Source organism: Ahaetulla prasina, chromosome 2, assembly GCF_028640845.1.
Source record: "Ahaetulla prasina isolate Xishuangbanna chromosome 2, ASM2864084v1, whole genome shotgun sequence".
Classification (NCBI taxonomy): domain Eukaryota; kingdom Metazoa; phylum Chordata; class Lepidosauria; order Squamata; family Colubridae; genus Ahaetulla; species Ahaetulla prasina.
In genome coordinates, this window is record NC_080540.1 from 61091363 (window position 1) to 61114230 (window position 22868).

At 50.1% G+C, this 22868-nt stretch overlaps 1 protein-coding gene across 9 annotated transcripts in view; it reads right to left on the reverse strand.

The window, feature by feature from the left end:
- Positions 1 to 18490, reverse strand: part of GATA2 (GATA binding protein 2) — a 33229-nt gene extending 14739 nt beyond the window's left edge. Inside the window, exons 1-3 of one of the 9 annotated variants that reach the window (XM_058169540.1) lie at positions 18310 to 18490; positions 1936 to 2403; positions 136 to 759 (exon numbers count right to left, since the gene is read on the reverse strand). In XM_058169540.1, the coding sequence (XP_058025523.1) occupies positions 136 to 759; positions 1936 to 2164 (853 nt within the window). In that variant the 5' untranslated portion in view covers positions 2165 to 2403; positions 18310 to 18490. Of the gene's footprint in view, positions 1 to 135; positions 760 to 1935; positions 2404 to 2827; positions 3132 to 6279; positions 6348 to 9951; positions 9970 to 13702; positions 13936 to 14317; positions 14513 to 15096; positions 15115 to 18309 lie in introns of those variants that run through there. The other 8 variants (XM_058169544.1, XM_058169543.1, XM_058169539.1 and 5 more) reach the window with 8 other exon arrangements.
- Between the last annotated feature and the right edge of the window lie 4378 nt (positions 18491 to 22868).

The following is a 22868-nucleotide window of genomic DNA, read 5'->3' on the forward strand; positions in this document are numbered from 1 at the left end:
AATAATTCCCACCAGAAACACTTTTACCCACCCACCCCCGACCCCTCCACCCACCCACCCGCGATTCAAAGGCGTTCAGAAGCAGTTCAACAAGGCTTTTCAGAAAGGCTTGAGAAGGAGGGAGAGCGGTCTTACCTGAGCAGGACCTGGCTTTGCTCCTCTGCTTTGGGGTGAAGCTAGATGCGGGGCCCCCGAGGAAACTGCCCGGGTGGAAGAGGCTGCCGCCGTAGTCGTGGGCGGCGGGCACGTAGGAAGGATAGGTGGGGATCGGATGGTGCGTGGACGGCTGGGCGCCCATGGAGGCGGCCAGGCTGCTGCGCAGCGGGCTGGCGCTCTCCATCTTCATGCCGTCGGCCAGGGCTACCTGGTACTTGAGGGGTTCCTTGTCATCTTGCCTGCCGCCGCCGGCCGAAGCGGAGGCCGGCGAGGCGGCGCTGCTGCCCGCATTGGGGTCCGGCGAGACTTCCTTGGGCGGCGTAGGTGGGAAGCCGAAGAGATGCGAGCCCGAATGCGAGGCCGGCGTGAGCGAGGAGGCCGAGGCGGCGCTCGACGCGGAGCTGCTGCCTCCGGGGTAGACCGAGATGGCGCCGGGCGGCGCGCCGGCTGCCGAAGGGTGCAAGGGCCCCTTGGTGAAAGGGTTCACCGTCCACGGGTTGTGATGGTGAGCCGCCGAGAGCGCCGCTTTGCCGCTGTCCAGCCAAGGCAGGCCGGGGCTGTGGAGCAAGTGAGGCCGGCACATTTGGCCGCCGGTCAGACGGGCTGGGAAAGGAGGAAAAGGCGCCAGTCAGCCAGGCAGGCCAAAGCTTGGGGGGGGGAGGTTGTCTCCCACTCTCGCCTCTCTTCCCTTCCCCCCCACAAAGGTTTCCCTCTTGCTGGAGCCCCCCTCCCCTCCTTGACCTGTCCGTCCCACACCCGCCAAAGTGAAGATCTGCTCCCAAATCACCAACACAGGTCAGAATTGGAGGAGGCAGCAACTCAGCTGCCTTTCCTTGCCCTCCCTTGAACCGCGGAGAGGAGCCGGCTAAAATGCGGGGGCCCAGTTCTTTGCAGTTTCTCACGCAAAAAAAAAAAAAGACCAAAAAAACCCAGGCACAACGTTGTTTTTTTTTAAAAGATGCGGGCTTTTAAAAGCCATCTAGGAGGGCCTCCTCGGAGAAATCAATGGGGATTTAGGAGAAAAGTATGCAAATATGTATACTTTGTCCACTGCCTCTCTCCACACACACACACACACCCCGGTTCGGCTTCCCCCCCCCCTCTTGATCAAGCGTAAGTGACGGAAAGCAGAGCCGGGCAGGCGTCTTACATCGCCCCACTGCTCCACAATCGAACGCCAAAACTAGTTGGAACGTGGAGGGAAGCAAAACGTCAACGCGAGTGAGCTGACAAGCCAAGAACAGGAGGCTCCCCCCCCCCTACTCCGCTTGCTGCCGCTTCCCAAAGAGGCTCACAGACAGGCGGTATATTGTGAACACTGTGTTTTTGCAGGGTGTCTGTCCTGCGATTGTTTCCCAATTTTACAAAAATTGAATTCTTGGCATTCTTATTAAGGACGCTGACAAAGGACAAGCGTTTAAAAAGTGTTTCAAATTACGTTCAGACTTCGTATCCGGAAAACGGGCCTGCCTTGCGGCTGCGAAATGCATTTAAATGCATCTCTTCCTCCACACACAAGGACGTCCCTTCTCTCTTCTGTTCTTCCCAACCCACCCACCCACCCCCAAGCTCCCCGTCAATTAAAAGCGGCCCTCAAACAGGCGAGCTAAGGTTTTGGTTGTTTTTTTTCTAGGAGGAAAAGCCCACCCTGGCTCACCCTCTCTTACTGCTGCATTTTGCCGGAAACCTTCCGGCCGCTTCTCCATCAGGAGGAGGAGGCCGAAGCCGAAAACGGGAAGCGAGAAAGGGAGGGAGGGGGCAACGGGGAGGCAAAATTACCGTGTGCCTGGCTGTAGGAAACTCTGGCTCTTGCGTGGGCCGAGTTGGCGTAATACGGGTTGCCCTGGGAATCCAGATGGTTAAAAAAGACGTCCACTTCGTCCGGAGGTAGGAGCTGCGCCGGTTCCATATAGTTGTGAGCCAGTCCCGGGTGATGAGTCTCCGGGTGCTGCCCGTTGAGCACGGCGTGATGGGCCATCCAGCGTGGCTGGTCCGTAGCTACCTCCATTTCGGTGGGTTTCTTCCCACTCCGCCCCTAGCCCCCCACCCCGCCTCCCTCCAACCCCAAACCGTTTTGCCTTTAGTTTCGTTTGGCTTAAAATCGTAGAGATCTCAGATGCAGTGAGGTGGCCTTGGAAGGGGAAGAGGAGAAGGAGGGGGGAAAAAAGAGCAAAGGTGTTTCTCTTTGAAGGCGGGAAGCTGCGGAGAGAGAGTGGTTCCGGTTGCCACACGCCTTGGGATCACCACCTGTAAGAAGGAGTGAACGATGAGTACACAGCGGGCCTTTGGAAGGAGTTACACTGAAGAGACCGCGGCAGGGACTCGGGGAAACGCGGAAGAAGGAGAGGCAGGCACAGGGCACAACGAAAGCGATCCCATCCATGGCGTCCACCGCACTCTATCCCCTCCCCAGCCTTTGCATCCTCCTTAGGCTGCCCTTGCCGTAAATAGCGCGCCCAGAACGACCTTCTTTTAACCATAACAATACGAGACAGACAAGGCAAATCTTTGATCTACATTCGCCTACAAAGGACTTTTTCCAAAAGATCCTAAAAAGGAATTAAGAAACTGGGGAAAGCATTTATATTTCTGCAAAATAAAAACCAGGCATCGCTTCCCCCACCCCCCAGCCCCCTCACCAACCCGCATTCAGCTCATCAAACATACTTACAGGGAGATCTTTCCCAGCAGACTGAATCGAACTCCAAATGTTTGAAAAGTTTCCTTAGGTTGTAAACAGGGGGCGGGGAGAAATGAGGGTGACGGGTGATTGTTTGGAGGATGGAAATGCAAAAAGAAAAAAATTAGTGTGGGAGGGAGAGTCGAAGGAGAGCGCGAGAGAGGAGGGTTGGACGGAGACTCTTACTCAGATGGCAAGCTCCACTTATTCTGGCCTTTTTTGTAACATCCCCAAAGCATCCTGTGTCAGCTCTGGCGCCAGCTGGACTCAGTTCAGTAGACATGAACTAGGGGCTACGCACAGGCTAAGAACCTCCGTCCAGCCAATCAGCAGCTCGGCGTCTAGTCTCGCCTTGCGATTGGCCCCAGAAAATCCATTCCCTCGTTTTGCTTGCTAAAAAGTGCTGAACCCGCCAAAGAGAACGACGCTCGCCACCCCCCTTTGCCCCCGCCCCCCCCCCGCGCGCGCACACCCACCCACCCTCCACTGCCTTTTCGATTTCTTTCTGCGATAACTTCTGAGATAGCCTCACTCCGGCTCTCTCCTCTATTAGAGGAGCTTCTTTAAAAAAAAAGAAAAAGAAAAAAAAAACGCAAGAGGATTTCACCAACTTGAGTGCCCGGCTCACATCGAAGTTTTATAAAGTCCGCGGCGGGCACTAAATAACGCCAAGTGGTTTGAGGGCGGTGGTTAAGACTTAGAGCAAAGATATTTCACCAGGTGCTGCCGGGAGGCAGAGCAAAGGATAGGAGAATAGGGGGCTTACGAAATATCCCCCAGATTTGAAAAACAGAATATTTGCTAGAGACCCTCCCCTCCACAAAAAAATCCTATCGGCCCTAACATTTTAAAATGAGAATTTTTTGCATTTATGTGCTTGATTTAAGTCAAACACTTGTTAGGTAGTTTATGGTAGTTTCACCATAGCTGAAACTCGAAGTTAGTGTTTAAGGTATGAATATCTTTAACTTTAGGATCATATTGTGGGTGCCCAGTTTCTTTTCTCCCAGTTGTAGTAGGTAGTCCATTGTATTTGTATTATTTCATTCTCTAGAATTATAACTTTCATGAGCCTTTTACCTAGACACAAATGCGATTAGTGTGGACGAAGTAAATATATTCAGGCTTATACTGAAGTGTATTTTTTTTCTTCCAAAGCTGTAGCACTGATTATAAGAAACTCCTCGCTTATTTGAAATAGCCAATAGCTTTATAGTAGAAAACAAAATACAACTCAAGTAGTCAGCTTGGAAGTAATAATAGGTATGAATCGTGAGTAAGTATAATTCTGAATTGTTTTTTAAAAAACCGTAATATTTTGATTCAGACAGAAACACCAGATTTACTTTGAAAACATAAACTTTTCAGAAAACAGCCTTTCTGTAAACAAACACACAAAACCAACTGGAACTAATAGCTGGTCTACAATTTCTTGCACCCAGTAAGGTCAAAGGAAATCAGTACGTATTACAGATCCAAAAAAGGAAAAATCAAACCTATGTTATTTTACTTTTTATTTTTCACTTCTTATACTGACTGAAGGCTGTTTAACAGAATGGGCCCTCCTATTTAAATTCTAGATGTATTTTAATTCTCTGACCTTGTGTTTTAAAACCCTCGAAATCTTTCTGTTGGCTGAAAGCTATGGGGACCTTCAGCCCCTCCGCTTAAGAAACGGCTCCTAAAAGCCGCCAGTTGGATGGCTATAGAAAGATCTGGCCGGGCGGACTCCGCAGCTTTCTCTCGGCGCCTTCCAAGGTAAGACAAACCGGGGAAGGGTCGCTTCGAAGCCCACAAAAACAACTGATTGGCGAAAAAACCTGTTTCAAAATAATTCCTTCCCACCCACCCCGCCCCCCTTCAAATCAATCCCCCACTTGAGGACACCAATTATTTGGCGGCATTTTTACATTAAGCCACTTCGTATGACTAAGTCGGGTTTTCTTTCAAGCAAAAAAATCGTATTGATAGTTAATGTCCTTAAAAAACAACAACAAGCAAAACAAGCAATGGAGGCGCCACCCTCCTTCCCTGGTTCTGGGGAGAATCTTCCTTGAGCTTTCTCTCTCTCTCTCTCTCTCTCTCTCGCCTGCCCACCGGCAAAGGGCTAATCCTCGAATGCAGCAGTGCCGCGGTTCCGTCCTAAGCCTCGAGGAAGGACGCGGCCCTCTCGCTCCTCCTGGCTCCGGATCAGATCCCCTGTCCTGCTTCTAAGTCCAGCACATTTGGCCAGCCCGGTTCGATCGCTTCGCCCGCCCCCTCGCCCTTTAAAAACTGGCTTCTTCTTCAAGGGCGGCGGGAGAAAAGAAGATGATGATGATGATGATGATGATGGGGGGTCCCTCCCGCTCTCCCTAGCAGCGAAAAGGAGCAAAGGGCGCCTGCCAGGATCGCGCTGGGTTGGCCCGGTTCCTGTTTAGTGGAGATCGGATTCCCTCCGTCCTCCGTGAGAGACCTGCTTCCTAAACCCCTTAATGGCAAGCGAGATGGACGGGTATTTATCTCGCTGGGGGGGAGATTTATCTCTTCCACCGCAGAGCCCTGGGAATGCCCGGCCAGTCTTTTGAGTTGTACAAAATTTCTAAACTTCCAGGAACTCTCACTCTTTACCGGACGGAGGTTATTTTTAATATATCCATTGTTATATTCACTAGATTCCATTTTAATGACAGCCTACTACTTCCGTCTGTTCCCCTTTCAGGGGAAGATTCTGAAGATTCTGTTCGCAACACGTAGGCGGCTGCCATTCACCTCTGCAACTTGTGGCCAGATTTTTTGGGGGGCCTCTGGCTTCTTCCCGCGCACACTTTGGCATCGGCTTATCACCTCAGAGGTGATCAGCTTGGGTTTTCCTACACAGATTTACCCCTCTGCATACATACCCAGAAGAAAATCCCATAGCCAAACTTTTGCTGGTGGTGAGGAGCGGAAATTCCTGGTAGGTAGCAAACGAGATGTGGAGGGAGATCTCTCCGTATTTGTAACCCCCCACTCGGCAATGGGTGGGTGGGTAATTGAAAGGGGTGGATAGATCAGGGAGATTTGTGGTAAATAAGCCAATAAGTAACAACTTTGTTCCTTTCCCCATTAGCTATACCCTAGTTTTTTCTTTCACTTTCGCTCAGCCTCAATCCTATGTGCTTTTGAGTAAATTTAACAGAGTTTAATCCCCTAGTCAGGGTGTTTAATATGTCTCCTTTTAATATGTCCCCTTTTCCTTTCCGTTGTCGTCGTTTGTCTCTGCCTTCCCTTGCGCAATCGGGGCAGGATTTAACCCATTTCGGTGAAGTGCTGACAGAACTTCTGACAGCAAAATCAACTCTCCTCACCACCAGCACCACCACCACCACCTTCTTCCCGCTCTTCAACAGCCCCTCTCTTTGGATCCCCTCCTTATCCCCAAAGTCAGGAGGGATCGGGGCTACACCCGAAGCTAAACTAACCTCGAAGGGTTGGCAAAGAAGGGAGCTGGTTTTGCAGAGCAAGCGAAGATGCGCTTGTTGAAGCCGATCTCAGCCAAGTTGCCCAGTTTCTTCTGAACGCAAAATAAAAATAAAAAATAAAAATCCCAGCTCTCCTCCACCCCCACCATCCCACCCCGCGCGCTTTTCCGCTAGTAGAGGATTCTTTTCTTTTTATTTGGCCCTTGCCCCCTTTCCTGTTCCGGAAAGCAGGCGAGGCAGGCCCTGGGCTAGGCGGAGATTTGAAGAGGCATTTGTAGGCCTTTCTGACTCCAGCCTGTTCTTCGGAAATCCTTAAAGGCGATCAGCTCAACGGAACTCACCCACAGCAGAGACCCAGTTCTCCCACCTGTAGGTAGGACAGCGTGGAAAGGCGGAGTGGAAGATCCAGTTAGGAACGGGAAAGTAATCCGGGGTAATGCCATCCTATAAAACCAGAGTACTTTCATTCTCTGAGGCCTCAGTAGAAGGTACCCAAGATGCCTAACACACATGTATGGTCACACAGAAAAAATGCATCGGGTTCTTTGTAAACGATCTTCCCGAGAATACTGTTTCTCGGCTCAAAATCGTTTATTTCTTTCTAGAATAAAACTTTTCAACGACCATAGAAACAAGGATTCTTGCCTATCTGTCCGTCTTTCCCTCTTTTTAGAGAATCGATGTAGTATATTTTACAACAATGGAGCTTGTGGCATCTTCCTCTAAAGTCTAAAAGATTAATTGTGGAAGATCAGGCATCTTCGTCGTTGTAAATGAGGGATTACATAAAGCAATTTTAGATATATTTATGCTCCAGAAAACCAGATTACCTCAGGCAAAGCAGGATCTGCAGAGAATTGCAACTTTTCTTCCCAGAAGGAGATTAAGAAACTGGTGGTCTGAATTAATTCCAAATCTGCCAGAAATGCCCCACACAGTTTTCCGCCTTTGTCACCCCTGAGCATTACCTAATTTTTGAAAAAGAAACCACCATCACCTTTTTGGTAACAGTTGTGAAGAACTCACACAAACTCTTCCAAAACACAACATCCTTGTGTCAAGTGATTCTTTCAAGCCTCTTCTTAAGGGCTAAGCACCAGGTAAACCCAGAAACAATCAGCTTTTTAAACTTATGGACCAGATTAATACATAATGGCTTTTTTTTTTTAGCCACTTGTACCCTAAGAAAAGTTCAGGTTTCACCATTTGTGGACCAAATATGGGGGGGGGGGGTATTTTTAAAATGGATGCTTGATTGGTGGGGCTTAAGCATGAATCAACATATAGCTACCAAAATATAACAGGGAAGAAACTGCACACTTCTTCCCAGTAGCACAATTAATATTCAGTATTAGCAGTAAACACAAGAGGATGAGAGCTATCCTGACCCTGATATTGGCCTCTGGCTATTACTTGAAGTCCTTCCCCATCCCCCACTCCCACTCCCACTCCGGGCTTTCTTCCACTTCTCTTAACATTCTCCGGACTTATAAACATAAAGCAGCTATGGCGCCTTTTATTTGGGGGTCACTAAAGCAGATACAATCCATTTTGTATAAACTCATTGGTGTAAATGAAACGAATGTCAGTAAGAATTGAGGATTCTTTGATGAACGTATACCTTGATGAACGTATCTTTTCTTTTATGTACACTGAGAGCATATGCACCAAGACAAATTCCTTGTGTGTCCAATCACACTTGGCCAATAAAATTCTATAAATTCTATAAAAGAATTATCTATATAGGATAAAATGAGCGGGAGAGTGAAACAGGGCAGGCAAACAAACAAACAAAAATATCTGCCAACTCATTCAAACGCTAGTACTGTATTGGAGTAGTGGGGGAGACAATGTATAAACTTTCACTTTAGGCAGGACTGTTTTCTTCCCTTTTTCTCCTCCCCACCCACCCCACCACGAAGAGTCCTGTGCATCTGGAAAGTTTGCAGCTTTACCCACTGGACAAAATGGAAATGGTGCCCATATATATATCCCATATATATGCCCATATATATATCCCTCCCTCCGTCTCTCCCTCCCTCCCTCCCTCTGCATAATTTTCCCAATGCACTTCTAGGTGATCCTGGACAAGTATGGAATGGATTCTCTCCTTATATGGCGATATGGTCGGTGTACACACACTCATCTAAAACGGTGTAGCTTACGTACATTGTGCGTGTATGTGTGTGTCCGAATCGGCGGCGCTGATCAGCAGGCAGCGCCCTTCCTAGAGTAGTTGTGGTGGCCAATTCCTTTTTGGATGGAAAGTAAGAAAAGGCTTACTTACTTCCGAGGAAGAGAACTGGGGAAGGGGGCTAAAATCAGGTCGCGTGATCTCCCTCCTATTGACGGGAAAACGATTAGGCTAGGTTAAAAATCCCCAATACCTGTTGAGTGTGTGCAATCCCGCATTCCCGCGATGGATGGGGGAGGGGTGGGGGAAGAGAGGCGGGAAGAAAGCTAATTTTCTTAAACCTTCACTTTATTGGCCAAAGAATTTGGGGAGAGGGAAAATAGGAGGCCAACCACTTGACAGTCTGGGCTAAATTAGCCTCCTTCGTGGACATTTTCCCCACGATGCAAGGAAAGGCGGGTCAATTTACCTCTCTTCTGCCTTTTGGAGTCTACATAATGGGCGGGGGGAAGAGAGAGAGAGAGAGAGAGAAAGAGAGAAGCCCACCTTTCCGAAGGGAGGGGAAACGGAGGATTGACAGGCAGGAACCGGGCAATAAGGAGTCTAGTTCTCCCAACCAGGCGGCCCCAGTCAGGGAGACGCCTGGACTCTGACGTCACCCGCCGCTGCCAAATTCGCCCGGAAATGAACTTGTTAATAATAAGCCCCCCAAACGCTACTATACGCCGCCCTTCGCTGCTTTCCTTCTCCCCCCCACAAAGCAGCCAAGGGATCTGAACCCTCCGCTACCCTTCTTCCCGCCCGCCCGTTGCCTCTCGGTCACCTTCCCACCCAGACAAAACAATTCCAGATTCTAAAACAAGGACAGGCGGGAAGGCGCACTCGACCGACCGCTCCGACATCTCCCCCCGCCTTCCCCACCCACCCCCTTCCCTTGCCCTCGAGCTTCCTAGCGGGCATCCCGCCCCGCGGGGAGAAGGGCCGAGTGCGGGGGAGGGGAGGGACCCCTGCTGGAACTGGGACGCTGCCTCTTTGAATTCCTTTCCAGCCTCCTCCGCTGCCCCCAGCCTCCCCCACTCCCCCTTTGCATGTTATTCCCAGGAAAGACCTCCTTTCAAAGCAGAGGGGAGCCGCCAAACTCCGGGCGGTGTGTGCGTGGGGAGGGTGGGGGGGAGCCGGTGTGGCAAAGGCGCCGACCCACGAATCCTTCTGCGGCAGAAGCACGGAGGCCCGAAACCCGGGGCTGCAAAGGCACCCACGCGGCCATACCAGGCCACTCCTCTTTTCCCACGGCTGGAAAGCGAGAAGACAAGCGGCATTCTTGCCAAGCAGATCCTGCCCGGAAGATGGGAGGTCTGGAGTCTAGAAGGCGCCTCTTGTCCTTCAGGGTCATTGGACGCCTCGGGGCGGGGGGGGGGACAAAGGTGCCGTTGGACCGCAGCACATCACCGCCAGGCCAGCCCTAGGTTGCAAAGGCGAGCAAGCCGCTCCCGGGCCCGGAGGCTGCTACTTTCCCCCCAGTCCCCTTCCAAACCAACCTTTCTGGTTTTCCAAGCAAGCTTCTTCTCATCCGAACTTACAGTTCCCGTGCTCGAGCTAGCACGCACAAAGACCCACAAATGTTTAGGTGGTAATCGGTGCGCGCGCCTGTGCGCGCCGCTGCGCGCGCTTGGGGATCGAAACAATGCAGCAGCAAGCCACCAGGAAAGTGACATTCGGAAACGGCGGACTCGGATCTACTAAATTGAGAGTCCGGAAAGGAGATGCGGGGGAAGACAAGATCCCATCAGTACCTGAGAGACCGGTCGCTTTGGACTCGGGGACCAAACGAGGCCAGCCCGAGTCAAATAAGGTGGTGGACAATTCAGCAAGAGAGCAACGACTAAAGAAAACTCGCCTACTACCTCTGCCAGACGTAGAGGGGGAGAGAAATTGGCTGCCCTTTTAAATGATCTTCCCTCTTCATAATAGGTATAACAACAAAACGTTGTTTAAAATAAAAGCGTGAGAATGAAAAGGCGTTATTTTTAAGATCTCCCTGAAAATAAGGCTCAAACAAAAAGTTTATAAACATTCTGATTTGGGCATCTTTCTCCTCCTGCCCGTTCCCAGGTTCAAGAACGCCGCGAGATTCAGGGGCCAACAGAGCAAGATTTTAATTACGAAGTGAGCCAGCGTTTTGCATGAGATATCGCCGAACATTCCAGCAACCATATCGAGATTATCATTGAAATCTGATGGGATAAAAGGAAATGTCACCGCTGCATCCCTCCGGCAAACGGCACCATTCGGTTAATCCTGACATTAATACATTCGTAGCAATCTATTATCAATTAAAATCATTTTTTTAAAAAAATTGTCACACTTCCCCACAGGCAACAGACCCGATCTTTCTGTGGGGAAGGGGGTAGGTTTGTTTTAGACAAGTGATAAAATCTCAGTTAACGAGCTGATAATTCGCCCTTGTTTGTTTTAAAAGACAAATTGTAAAGATTAATCAAGCTGGCTGATTTATGGAAGGGGGGAAAGAGAGAGACCCTAAAACTGCCCAGGAAACTCCCCTGCAGCTGCGGGTCAAGTTACCCTACAGCCGGTTTTTGATCAGTGCTGAATTAGGGCCCCTTCTCCTTGACAAAACTGGGCACCAGCCGGGAAAGGAAAGGGCACCCTAGCTGCAAGCATGTAGCAGATTAAAAGGCAAAAAAACAACAACACCCAACCCACCCCCAACTCTCCCTTCCAAGCTTTCACCATTTAGAATTTGCAACATTATTCGGAGTTATTGTTGCTGTTCTGATAATAAATGCTAGTGCTGATAATAAATATCATTATCATCACCATCATCGGTATTGTTACTGGTATTACAGCTGCCCTTTTCCTTTTTTAAAAAAACACCAGCAATGGAGGCGCCACCTTCCTTCCCTGGTTTCTGGGGAGAATCTTCCTTGAGCTCTCTCTCTCTCTCTCTCTCTCTCTCTCTCTCCTGCCCACCGGCAAAGGGCTAATCCTCAAATGCAGCAGCGCCGCGGTTCTCTCCCAAGCCTCGAGGAAGGACGCGGCCCTCTCTCTCCTCGTGCTCTTCCTGGCTCCGGATCAGAGCCCCAGTCCTGCTTCTAAATCCAGCATATTTGGCCAGCCCGGTCTGATCGCTTCGCCCGCCCCTTCGCCCTTTAAAAACTGGCTGTTTCTGCGTTTCAAGGGCGGCGGGTGAGAAGGAGAAGAAGAAGAGGGGGGGGTGTCCCTCCGGTTCTCTCTTGCAGCGACAAGGAGCAAAGGGCGCTTGCCAGGATCGCGCCGGGTTGGCCCGGCTCCTGTTTAGTGGAGGTCGGATTCTCTCCTTCTCGCAACCAGGGAAGCTGCGCGTTCTTCTTTCAACGGTCTTTTTCCAGTCCCCAACCACGAGGGCTCTTAGCGGCTCTGGTTTCTGAACTCTTTAGGGCGAGGAGTCCTGCTCCTTCGAAGGGCCCGGGTGGTGATGGTGGCGGGGGACACACGGAACGATCTCTCTTTTCAATGCCTCCGCGCAGCCAACTCTGAACAAGCAGGGTGTCTTCTGGTCCGTGAACGCTGCGCGTTGGGGGCCTCTGATTGAATTAGTTTCCCCGCCGTCGCTGAAACCCGCACGCGGAGCTCAGGCGCAACCGCTGAGCTCATTCTCTGGGACCGAGCTGCAGGCCGCTTCTTCCCACGGCTGGTTAAACAAACCATTCCGTCCATTTCATTAAACGCCTCTCTGGAGAGAAGCCGCTTGAGCGGGCAGAGGAGTGCGCGGCACGGTAGCAGCCAGCCGGCTCCAATTCCCGATGGCTCCCTGAGCCGGGGATTCAGCCTGGCTGTCCCCACCACCACCACCACCACCACCAAATCCTCCCGTGCTCGGGTCAAAAGGGAAAGAGGAGCCGAGGGAAGAAGGAGAACAGATTGCGTGAAGTTGCAGATGGTTTTCTAAAATACATGGGGATATGGATATTAATTTTTTTTACAATACTATGCGTGCCTCTGGACTTAAGACAAGGAGGGATGGGTAAGTTTATAGTTCGTTTTTGGTAAATGAAAAGATCTCCCCCTGAGTAATTTTTGGAAGGAAAATACCGATATTATAGCCACTCTTAGAAAAATACGAACTTTTTGTTTCTCGTTCATTTTCTATTGTCAAGCTTATGGTTTGGGGTAAGGGGGGACACGTTTCCTTTTAATATATGATTAACCTCATAATTTACTGCAAATTGCTCCCCATTCATTTTTCTGCTCTGAGAAGGAAACTTTTGTTTCGATTGTTATATTTTCTCGGACACCGAGTTTATTTTTGAGATTCTCCTCCTCCATCTTTGTGCCGACAAGACACATTCGCAATGATTCGGTTGTGTTTTGTTCAGCTACAAAGACACCTGTGCCTGAACAGACGTAGCAAAGAGTGTTTGTTTATATTCACTCTGTCTCTTTCACACATACACACACACTTTCCTGCATACCTTCTCCTACCCAATTTATCCCATTTTAAGAGACTTTAAAAAAAAACAAAAACGCAATGAACCGGAAAGAGGCTACTGTAGAACCACAAGCCAGGCGTGTCATTGGGAAGTCCGATTAAGACAGAGTTGTCTGCGCTATTCAGTCTCTAAAACGCGCCCTCCTTCTTAGATGTCCTGTCACCTGCGGCTCCTGTCACTGACACTCGCCTCAAGTGTTCGTTCTCTCTCTCTCCTGGTTTGGGTGTCAAACTCCCCGCCAGCCACACGCCTGAGATTAAGTTCATTTTCTCGCCCGCTCCAGCCTGCCCTGTTCGATCTCCTCTTTAAAAAGCCCCCTGGCTTTTCTCTGCAAAAGGAAAACCGAAGGGATCTCTCTCTCCCCCCGCCCTCCTGCCTTTCTCGCATCCTGCAAGTATCAACCCAACTCGGCCACCCTTCTGGTGGTCAGAAAGCAAGAACTTCGCTTCGGCTGCCGCGGGATTCTCCCGCAGAAACAAGGGACACCTTCGGAAGCGGCCGTTTCGCTTGGTCCCGCTGATCTAGGGCGGGTCTCGGTTGCAAACTTCAAAGGCCAAGCGCTAAGTTCTCTCTTCGGCGCACAGCGTGCCCTCCCTACTTTCTTTGCAAATAGCCTTTTACAAACCCGCTTCTAGCCCGGAGAAAGTCAGCAGAGAAGATAGATCAGGAAGGAACTGGGGGGAGGGGAAGGAGAAATAACTCCGGTGAACGACCCGGCTGGACCACCCGACACCCCAGAGGAAAGACCTATGGGAGAGCGCCTTCTCTTTGGGGCAGAGCAGGCAGCCTGGATACTCACCGCAACCGAGGGTGGTCTCCCTCCGGGCGCCCGATCCCTGCGGCGGCCGCGACAACAGGCAGCTGCTCCAATGCCAGCCGCGGGCAAAGGGAAAGGGGTTGGGAGGGGGAGCGGCCGGGAGGAGTGGCAGCCGAGAGAGACTGGCTGCCTGGTCTGGAGAGCGGAGGGGAGGGGGGGCGGCTCAGGCAGCGGCGGCGACCCCTCGCACTGTTCCAACAAACTGGCAGAGGCAGGTACAGAAATAGAATCACGTACAACTAGCGTCAGAAACGCACACACGCGCGCGCACACAGACACACACACTCCACTTCTTCCTCCCCGCTCTTGTCTTCCGGGTTAGCAGTCCAGCAAGCAGCCTCCCCAGAACTCATGTGCAGCTGCAGTGATGCAATGAGCCGCCCTTCTCCTAGAGGGGATAGCGGTGCCCCCCACAGAGTGGGGGGGGCAGTGACACAAGAGAACCGAGGGGCGAGGGCGGGATTTGGAGTCCCCTCCACGTTGCTCTCGTTCCCCGAAATACATCCCCCCCCCATCTCTCTCTCTCTCTCTCTCCCCCCACACACACACACTTCATTTCATGCAACGAAAACCGCGGCGAGTGACTCCGATGCTTACCTAGGGGCCACTGAGCCTGGAACTGCAAGGCCTGGCGGGAGATCCTAAGCCAGCTTTACTCCAAAGTAAAAGTCCCAAATGTGCCCAGCTGAGTTGCTTCCTAGTAAATGCGCGGTGCTGAGGCCTAGAGCTAAGAACTCCTTTTGCACTAGTCACTAGTGGGACGCTGGAAATGTTTGGTTTATTCTGTAGCTGCCGATTCTTCGTTGCTTTATCCCTTGAGTAGGACAGAGACCCGGCGATGGGTGGGGTGGTGGTGGGGAGACGGGCACATAGAAAGTCTCCCAAGGGAGGGAAAGGATTCCCTTACCCCACTCCCCCCAGGAGTGTCGCTTCCAGGGCGGAATGGGGAAAACGGTGGGGCTGCCCTTCTAAGTCAGAGAGGAAATCAAAAGTTGCCCCTGACCAAGTTTTTGGCTTAAGCTCTCTCCTTCCAGAACCAGGCCGCTAGCGTTCCCAAACTTCCCCCTTAGCCCCAAGGCAATCTTCTCCTGCCTCTGCCTTGACAGCCGAAGGGTTGGCTGTGAAGAACTGGGAAGGCTAAATTATTGTGGCTGAGGTCGCCATCCTTCTCTTCTGTTCTTATCCCCAAGGCAATCAAGCCTTTTAAATGGTTGCTAACAGAGATATGCAATGCTATCATCCTCGCCAAGGTAGCGGAATTTTGGAGTTCTTCATTTAATTTAATTTAAATTCATTAAATTTTCCCGGCTAACAGGGCAAGAAAATGACAATAATGAAAGCTCCTTGCCTCTGCCTTCTCATTCGGTTTTTCCTACCTTTGGAGTCCCGGTTCTCTTTTGCTGAGCGTTCAGAGTCCTACCTGTCCTGTTCGCCCGCTCTCTTTCAAACCAGCCTGGCCAAAGATGCACCTGACAGCTTGCAAATACATTTGCGGGGACGCGCAATTTGTCAGCCCCTAAAGTCGCCCGCCCCCTCCCTCCTTCCCTCCCTCCCCCCCCCGTCTCCTTCCAGCCGAGTTCTGACGTGTCTCCGGCTGGCTTTGCAGCGGTTTCTGAATCAAAAGATACATTTGGCTTGTCAGCCGGCCGCTTCAGATTTTAACCCTCACCGGGGGAGAATGTCGCCTTTGCTGAACTCGAGCCCACATGCCTCTGAGTTTCAGAACCGAAACCAATTATCTCTCGAAGAGCAGCACGGGAGATTATAAAGTCCAAATCGTTCTTTTCGTGTTAAGATTCCGACTATTCTTCGTTTCCACTCGTTTTCTCAGAAGAACCGAGCTGGACACGAGGAGAAAAGAATCCAGTCGGTCTCAAGGAATATCCAGAATATTTTTTCTCCACGACAGAAATTCTGACATTTTGCAATTTAAATATACGTTCTTTGTTCAGGCAAATACCCTTCGATGTGAATATATGAAATGTTTAAGGCACGGGGGCTTTCATCTTGTGATCATATAGCGTTGTCTATTGTGCCAATGTGTATATAAAAACTTCAACGAGAGAAGTATAAGACAGTGGTATGATATTTTTCCACAAAGGCTTTGATGCCTGCTAAATCTAAATTTAACGGCCAGCGTTTTATGAATCCAGGTTCAGTTAAATAGGGGATGTTGCCATATTGATAAAATTGAAATAAAACAAAGAGATCAGTTCTATTCCATTTGGAGAGCTTCCATTTTTTTTAAAAAAAAATTCTGCCTGTCTGAAATGCTTTTATTCTAAACTTCATATTATTGATAGTTTTTAAAAGAAGTGGTATCTTCTAATTACAATTTTTTACTCATGAAAATAATGTTAAAACTCGTTCTAAAAAAAAGAACCTGCAATGCTTTGGTAGACAGTTGTGGTCACTGTAACAAAGATAGGAAAATGTCTATTTAAGCCTCCCTCAATATTAGACTTCGGTTGATTACTGGGGCTTTTATTTTATTTTTTTATCCTTCAGAATAACCTCTTCTTAAACTCTTCTACCTTTTGATTGAAATCGTGCCTGAATGATTTTGTGGGGGGAGATTTTCCCCCATTCTCGTGTGTCCCCACAACAGAAGATGGTGGACGGTGGGGAAAGAAAGAAAAAAACCACAAATATTTTAAAAGCTAGTGAGGAAGAGGAGGAGGAGAATTGTAGAAGAAGAAGACCGTAGAAGAAGAGACTGTAGAGAACTAGAGTTCGAGAGTTTTAAAACATGCAAAGCTGTGCAAATTTTCTGCACGGGACTGGGACCAAGCAGCCTCTCTGAGCTGGCAGGTGCAGAATGGATACCAGCCGGAGCTCTTCAGAGCTGCGGGGGGGGGGGGGTTTCCAGGGGAGAAGGAAAACCCTCAAAATCTCCTCGCGTCTTTTTAAAATGCACAAATCTCAGAACAATAAGAAAGTGTGTCTGTGTGTTGGCCCGGGGATGGAGGGGAGGGGGGGAATGTGAGGTGGGGAGAAAGAGTAAAAATGGAAGTGTCGCGGCACTCTTTTAAACTTTTCTTTGCCCGGCCTCTTCAGTTCTCTCTTGGCTATGACCCAATCCCAATAGCAAGCCTCCTGGGAGTGAGTGTGTGTGTATGTGTTTACATAAACGTTTGTCCCCGAAACTGGAATCGAAGAGAAGACTTCTGAAAGAATCAGGCGCTTCCTTATTCGGCGGTTTCCTTTTCTGGTCCCGGCCAAAGACAAGACTACTGGGGCTTCTAGCTTATTTGTTACAGCCAGAGCCCCCCGTGAAAGATTGTCCTCAAAATGGAAGTGCTAAAAGTTTTCTTCCGTCAGGGCCGAAGGTGAAAAGGACGTGGCGGCAAGAGAGAGAGAGACGAGGTGCATCTCTCTCTCGACTCACAGGAAGGTTCTGCCCACACCTCTGATTGCAAGGCATTGTCGCTTGGAAACTCCTGTCGTCCCATTCTGTAAACTCTTTTATCTTTGCGCCTTTAATCGCAGGCACAGAGAACGCCAAACTGCGGGGTAGTAAACGGCTCCCTTTCTTTTTTCCCCCTCGAGATCTTTTTACCCCCTCAGCCAGCAAAGCAGCTCTATTTATTTATTTTATTTTATTTTATTTATATATATATATATATATATATATATATATATATATATATATATATATATATATATATATATATATATATATATATATATATATATATATATATATATATATATATATATATATATATATATATATATAATGCGCCTTGGGTCCCTCTCAGATTTTATATACATGCATACGCCCCGTCCCACAACAGGCATAGGTCTGCTCTCAAATGCTCGGACATACATGCTCGCTCATATTCACGCGTGGAGCCTGGTCTTCTCTTTTCCCCCCCTCTCACCCCCCTCTCTCCCTTCCCCTCCCTCTCCCTTTCCCTCTCTCCTCTCTCTCTCTCCCTCTTTCTCCCTCTCTCTCTCTCCTTCTCTCTCCTCTCTCTCTTCCCTCTCTCTCCCTCTCCGTCTCTCCCTCTCTCTTCTTCTCTCTCTCCCTCTCTCCCCTCTCCCCTCTCCCTCTCCCTCTCCCTCTCCCTCTCTCATTTCTCTCCTCTCCTCCTCCCTCCCTCCCTCTCTGCTCTCTCTCCTTTTCTCTCTATCCCCCCACTTCAGCTGATCCTCCAAGGCTACATTCCAAGCTGGACGGGTCCTCAACCCAAACCTTCCCCCCGAAGTGGTTTAAACACCGGCCACAGCAGCAAGAGAGTGAGCGAAAGAAGGAGCAAAGCAGGCCAAGCCAAGCTAGGCCAGGCCAGGCCTTATCCTGTCCCAACAGCGCTCAAGGTCCTTGCCTGTGTCCCAGGCAAGAAGGGCTCCTTGTTGTGCCTAGAATCCCAACGGTCTCCATTGCGAGACATTGTCCGCAGCGCTTTAAAGGAAAGGCGGTCCTTCGTTGGGCCGCGGGTCCCCCTCGCTCCTTCGGTACCCCTGTTTTTCCGAAAAGGCCGGGTGGGCGGAGGAACAAAGAAGTCCGGCCACGTCTGCCAGGTGCGTCTCTAGGTGTGGCCTCTGCAGAACCCCCACCCCCCCGCCACTCTGCCTCGACCCCTTACCTTTCCTGCGCTGTTTCCCGCGCGAGAGGTCGCGCTCCTTAGTTCCTTTAGGACCGTTTCTTCCCTTGGGAGAGTCTCGGCTCTCGGCTACCAGGCGCTGCCTCCCTGGGCCAGCAAGACCAGGCTCCGCGGCTGGCACATCTGGATTCGACCGGCTCCGCCGCCCTCTCGCTTCAGTCCTGGCGCTCCGGGGGGGGAGAGAAAGGGGGAGCCGCCGGGGGCAGAGGGGAGGCAATAGCGGGCTGCTGAGGGCAGGACGGAGGAGGAGGAGGAGGAGGAGGAAGGACTGCCAAGGCGGGTGGAAAGGGGTGGGTGGGCAAGCCCCTTCAACCTGGCAGCCGAGCTCGGGGGCTCTCGCTTGCTCACAGTCTCCCGCGTTCAAGGCTGGTGTGGCGAGCCAGGGGTGTATTTATGTACATAATAAGGCAGCTCGTCCCTTCGCCTTCATTTGCATCATTACAATATCTCTACAAGCCCCTCGCATTGTCTGCGCCTGGCACCTTTTGTTGCCTTTCCTGTCACTGGCGACGCGACTTGACTCTCAGATTTGCCAGGAGTGGGTGGGAGGACACCGGGCGGGCCTGCGCCCAGCCAGGCAGCCGAAAACCGAGGCGCCCGTTTTCCGTGGAAGCTGCCGCGGCGGCGAGGGGGAGTGGGGGTGGGGAGGGCGAGTCCCCCCAATGCATCCTCCAGTTTATCCCTTTCACCCCCCTCGCTCCAGACATTTCCAATTATTTCAACGAGGGGAGAGGAAATGACTTCCGCGTTCCTCCCCACGAATTATTTATCTCCTTCTTGGGGGGGGGGAGGAGAAAAGCGCTCCCCGAATCCCTTCACCCATGTGGTCACCTTCTCCCGTGACCTTCCTCCATCCCTTGAACCCCAAGACGGGGGACCCTGACGATGGCGGTACTTCTTCCGCCTTAAGATGGAAAAGATCGCGGCCGGGGAGGGGGGGAGAGGAGGGGGCAGTGATAAAGGCAATCGCCGGCCCGCCCGCCACTGTTGAGTAAAAGGCAGCGGGGAAAATCCTGAAATTCATAAATTCTTGGTCCATTAGGCGAGTCAACCGGAACTAATAGGTTGGGAAATGTTTAGAAATCAAAGACGCTGCCGCTTCACTTTTAAAGCCGGCTAAATCCTTCCTGTGCTCTTAATTTCTCGTGGGGCTATAAAGATGTTAGAGTAGGGTTGTAGTAGTTGTTATTTGCCGCCTGCTCTTCCTCCCAACCTCCCCCACCAACACACACACACTCCTAGATAGGCAGCCAATCGAACATTTATTGCATTTTATTGATCTCTTCTGCGCTTGTCTCACCTTTCCTCCAAGAGCCCAAAGCTCACCCTGTGGCAATCTCCACTTTCTTTCCCAAACAACAACCCTGTGAAGTAGGATAGACGGAGAGCGAGTTACCGACCGTTGGCCAATTCTCCTCCAGATGCCAAGGCGCTCTTAACCCCGAGAAGAAGCTGCGCAATTCCTTAGATGGTTAATACTCCAGTTTTTCCTAACTACACTCTCTCTACTCGGATGGAAAGTCCCACCGACCTCGGTGCCTCCATACCTTCTAGGAGTGAGGCGTTCACTACCCAAGTCCCCTTTCAAGGGTTGTGTATATGCCCCTCAATTGCAAGGACCGTATAAAAACCAGGGAGCCTTGGGGAAAAAAATATATCCCTAAATACTTTATATTCATAATAAGGAACAAGAAAACTTTGCAGCCGCGGCAAAATACAGCAGGAAGGCGGGGAAGAAGGCGGAGGGGGAATTTTGACGGAGAAGAATAATACAGTAGGTGGGTTATAAAATTAAAAAGAAAAAAAGAAATTAAAAAGGCCGAAAGCAATAGCAGTGGTGGAGGGAAGAAATCTCCTATTTTGCTGGCATTTCTGTCCGCCTTTGTGATGTACTCCAGAGGGGAAAGGCCCCCTTGATAGGCTACAGATAATGCTTATCAGGCCGAAACAGCCCCGAGCCTAAGAAACTGGTGTCATTACCGACCTCGCTTCTCGCAGATGAGATACGCATCCAGATTTATCCAAGTTCTGTTTTAAAGCCCTCCGTTTGAGATTTCAGGTACTGGAATCTTAACGTTGAGGCCAAAATATTTTCTCAACGGGGTAAAAAAATAAACTAAAAAAAAATAAACCCTGAAATTATTTGCAAAGCTGGGACAGGGAGTCAAAGAGGGATTTTCTTCAGCCTCGGCTGGGCTTGAACCCGCGGGACCTGCGAGAGAAATCTTTGCTGACCGTGGGAGTTCAGGACGTGTACGCACCCCCTCTTTCCTTCTCTCTGTAGACACAAGCTCGGGCACAAATGATCAACCTAGCCTTCATCACCATCGTCGTTACCATCACCATTATTTGTGTTTCCAGAAGGATGGCAGGGCCTCTAGGAAAGACCCTGATCCCCGATTTCACAACCACCCAACTTTCCTTCTCCAGTTTTCTCACTCTTCCCCATCACCCTGTCCCCACACCGCCCCACCCCCAAGTCTCCGGTATGGGCTCCCGTTCTTTTCTTTTTCTTTTGCTCTTCTCGGTTGCCTTGTCTGGATTTCAGCTAAAAACGTCGGGATTAAACTCAGAAAACAAAACAGAACAGAACAGCACGAAACAGAACAGAACAAAAACAAAACAAAACCAAAAAAAGCCGGGGCAGAGACCAGAGAGAAAAAGAAAACGCTGTTTTTAGCCGTTTCTTTTTCGCGGGGGAAACAATCGCATTCCACAGTCTGGAAAAAATATGATGCACACGGAATGCCTTAAGAATTTTTTCCCCCTGCCTCTCTGTTTCTTCTTGTGCTATTTTAAAGGCAGTCTAATCTTTTCAGCCCTGCTTTGTTTCCGTTTAAATAACGATTTGGGGACAGATATACATATGGGTTTGTATGTGCGCGCGTGTGTATATATACACACACACGCACACGTATTAATATATAGAAAAAGGCTCCCCGAAGCCTGGCGAATCTGAGCTCAGCAGCTCCCGAGGTTCTCCCCCCGATTATTACTCTCCAGGAGTAATTTTTCATCTCTGCTAGCTAATCTTTGTTCCCGGTGAAGATAATGAATAGTCCAATCCTTATCTCCTGGGCTCCTGGAGGCTGCAGGAGAATGGGGTTGAGCAGGGTTGGAAATTGGTTCCAAAGTGCTGCTGAATAAATGCTGCTTCTTATCTCTCGCCTCCAGATTATCGGGACCCTTTCAAAAGTCGCACGACAAATACAGCCGCCGCATCTAATGCATCATTTACCAGAGCAGATCCCGGCGCGTTTGATCGGCAGATAGGCGGGAGGGCGGGCAACGAGGAGAGAAGAAATAATAATAATACAGTAATAATAATAATAATAACAACAACAAACAACAACAACAGCATCATTAAGAGGATGATGATGATGATGATATCTTTCTGGTGGGCTTCCATGCTTTTATTAATAGCGGGTGTGCGGACCGTCCTTTCCAGGGGTAGCCAAATCTCAGGGGATCCGAGCTCTTTTTTGGTGGTGGGGGCCGTTCCAACAAGCGAGCTAAGCCTCCTGAGAAACTCTCCATCTCTATTATCCCCCCCCCTCCAACGAAGTTAGGCGCTGGTTAGTATGTGGGGGGAGGGAGTCCTAGCTAAAAGCAGGGAGCCTCGAAGGAGTCCCGAGAAAAGGGAAGAACCAGATGTCGGGTGACTTGCTAGCCTGTCTGCCCCCACCGAAAATCTCTCGGTGGGGGGAGGGGAAGGAGCTCTTGGGAGACTCTCCGAAGGCCCGGGGTGAGGTGGGTGGCCTGGACAGGGAAGCGGGTTGTTGTACGCCAAGCCTCGACGGAGAAAATGAGGAGGAGGAGGAGGAGGAGAAAGACTCGCAGAGATTCTTAGTTTTCGGGAAAGGAACCGCCGGGCTATAAGTTGACCTCAGGCGCGTTTGTCTTCGTTCCATGGGGAGGAAGGAAGAGAGGGGGATCCTCGCAGAGATTTGGGGAAAGACTCGATTAAGTTTCCGGTGCTCTCGCAACTGTTTTATCTGGGGCAGAGAGACTCCGGAGTTTTCCCGCTGCTTCGCTGGACGCAGGCCCGCCTAAATGTCCTCCCACCCTGGCCAACCTGAGCATGGAGTCAGTCTGGCAAAGCAGCCCCAAGTTGGTCTTTGAAGAGCAACTAAGACGATGAAAGACGAAAAAAACATATGAAGAATGGTTGCAGGATTTGAGTTTGGCTACTCTAGAGAAAAGAAGGACTAAGGGAGGGACATGATAGCAGTTTTCCAGTATTTGAGGGGCTGCCACAAAGAAGAGGGGAGTCAACTTATTTTCCAGAGCATCAGAAGGCAGGACAAGAAATAAGTAAGATGGAAACTAATCAAAAAGAGAAGCAACCTGGGATTAAGACCAAACTTCCTAACAGTGAGAAAGCTTAACCAGGAACAGTTTACCTTCACAAGTTGTTTTAAGAAGCCACTTGTCTGAAATGATATAGGATCTCCTGCTTGGGCAAGGAATTGGACTAGCAAACCTCCAAGGTCCCTTCCAAATCTAGTCTGATTGATTGGTTGGTTGGTTGATTGATTGAT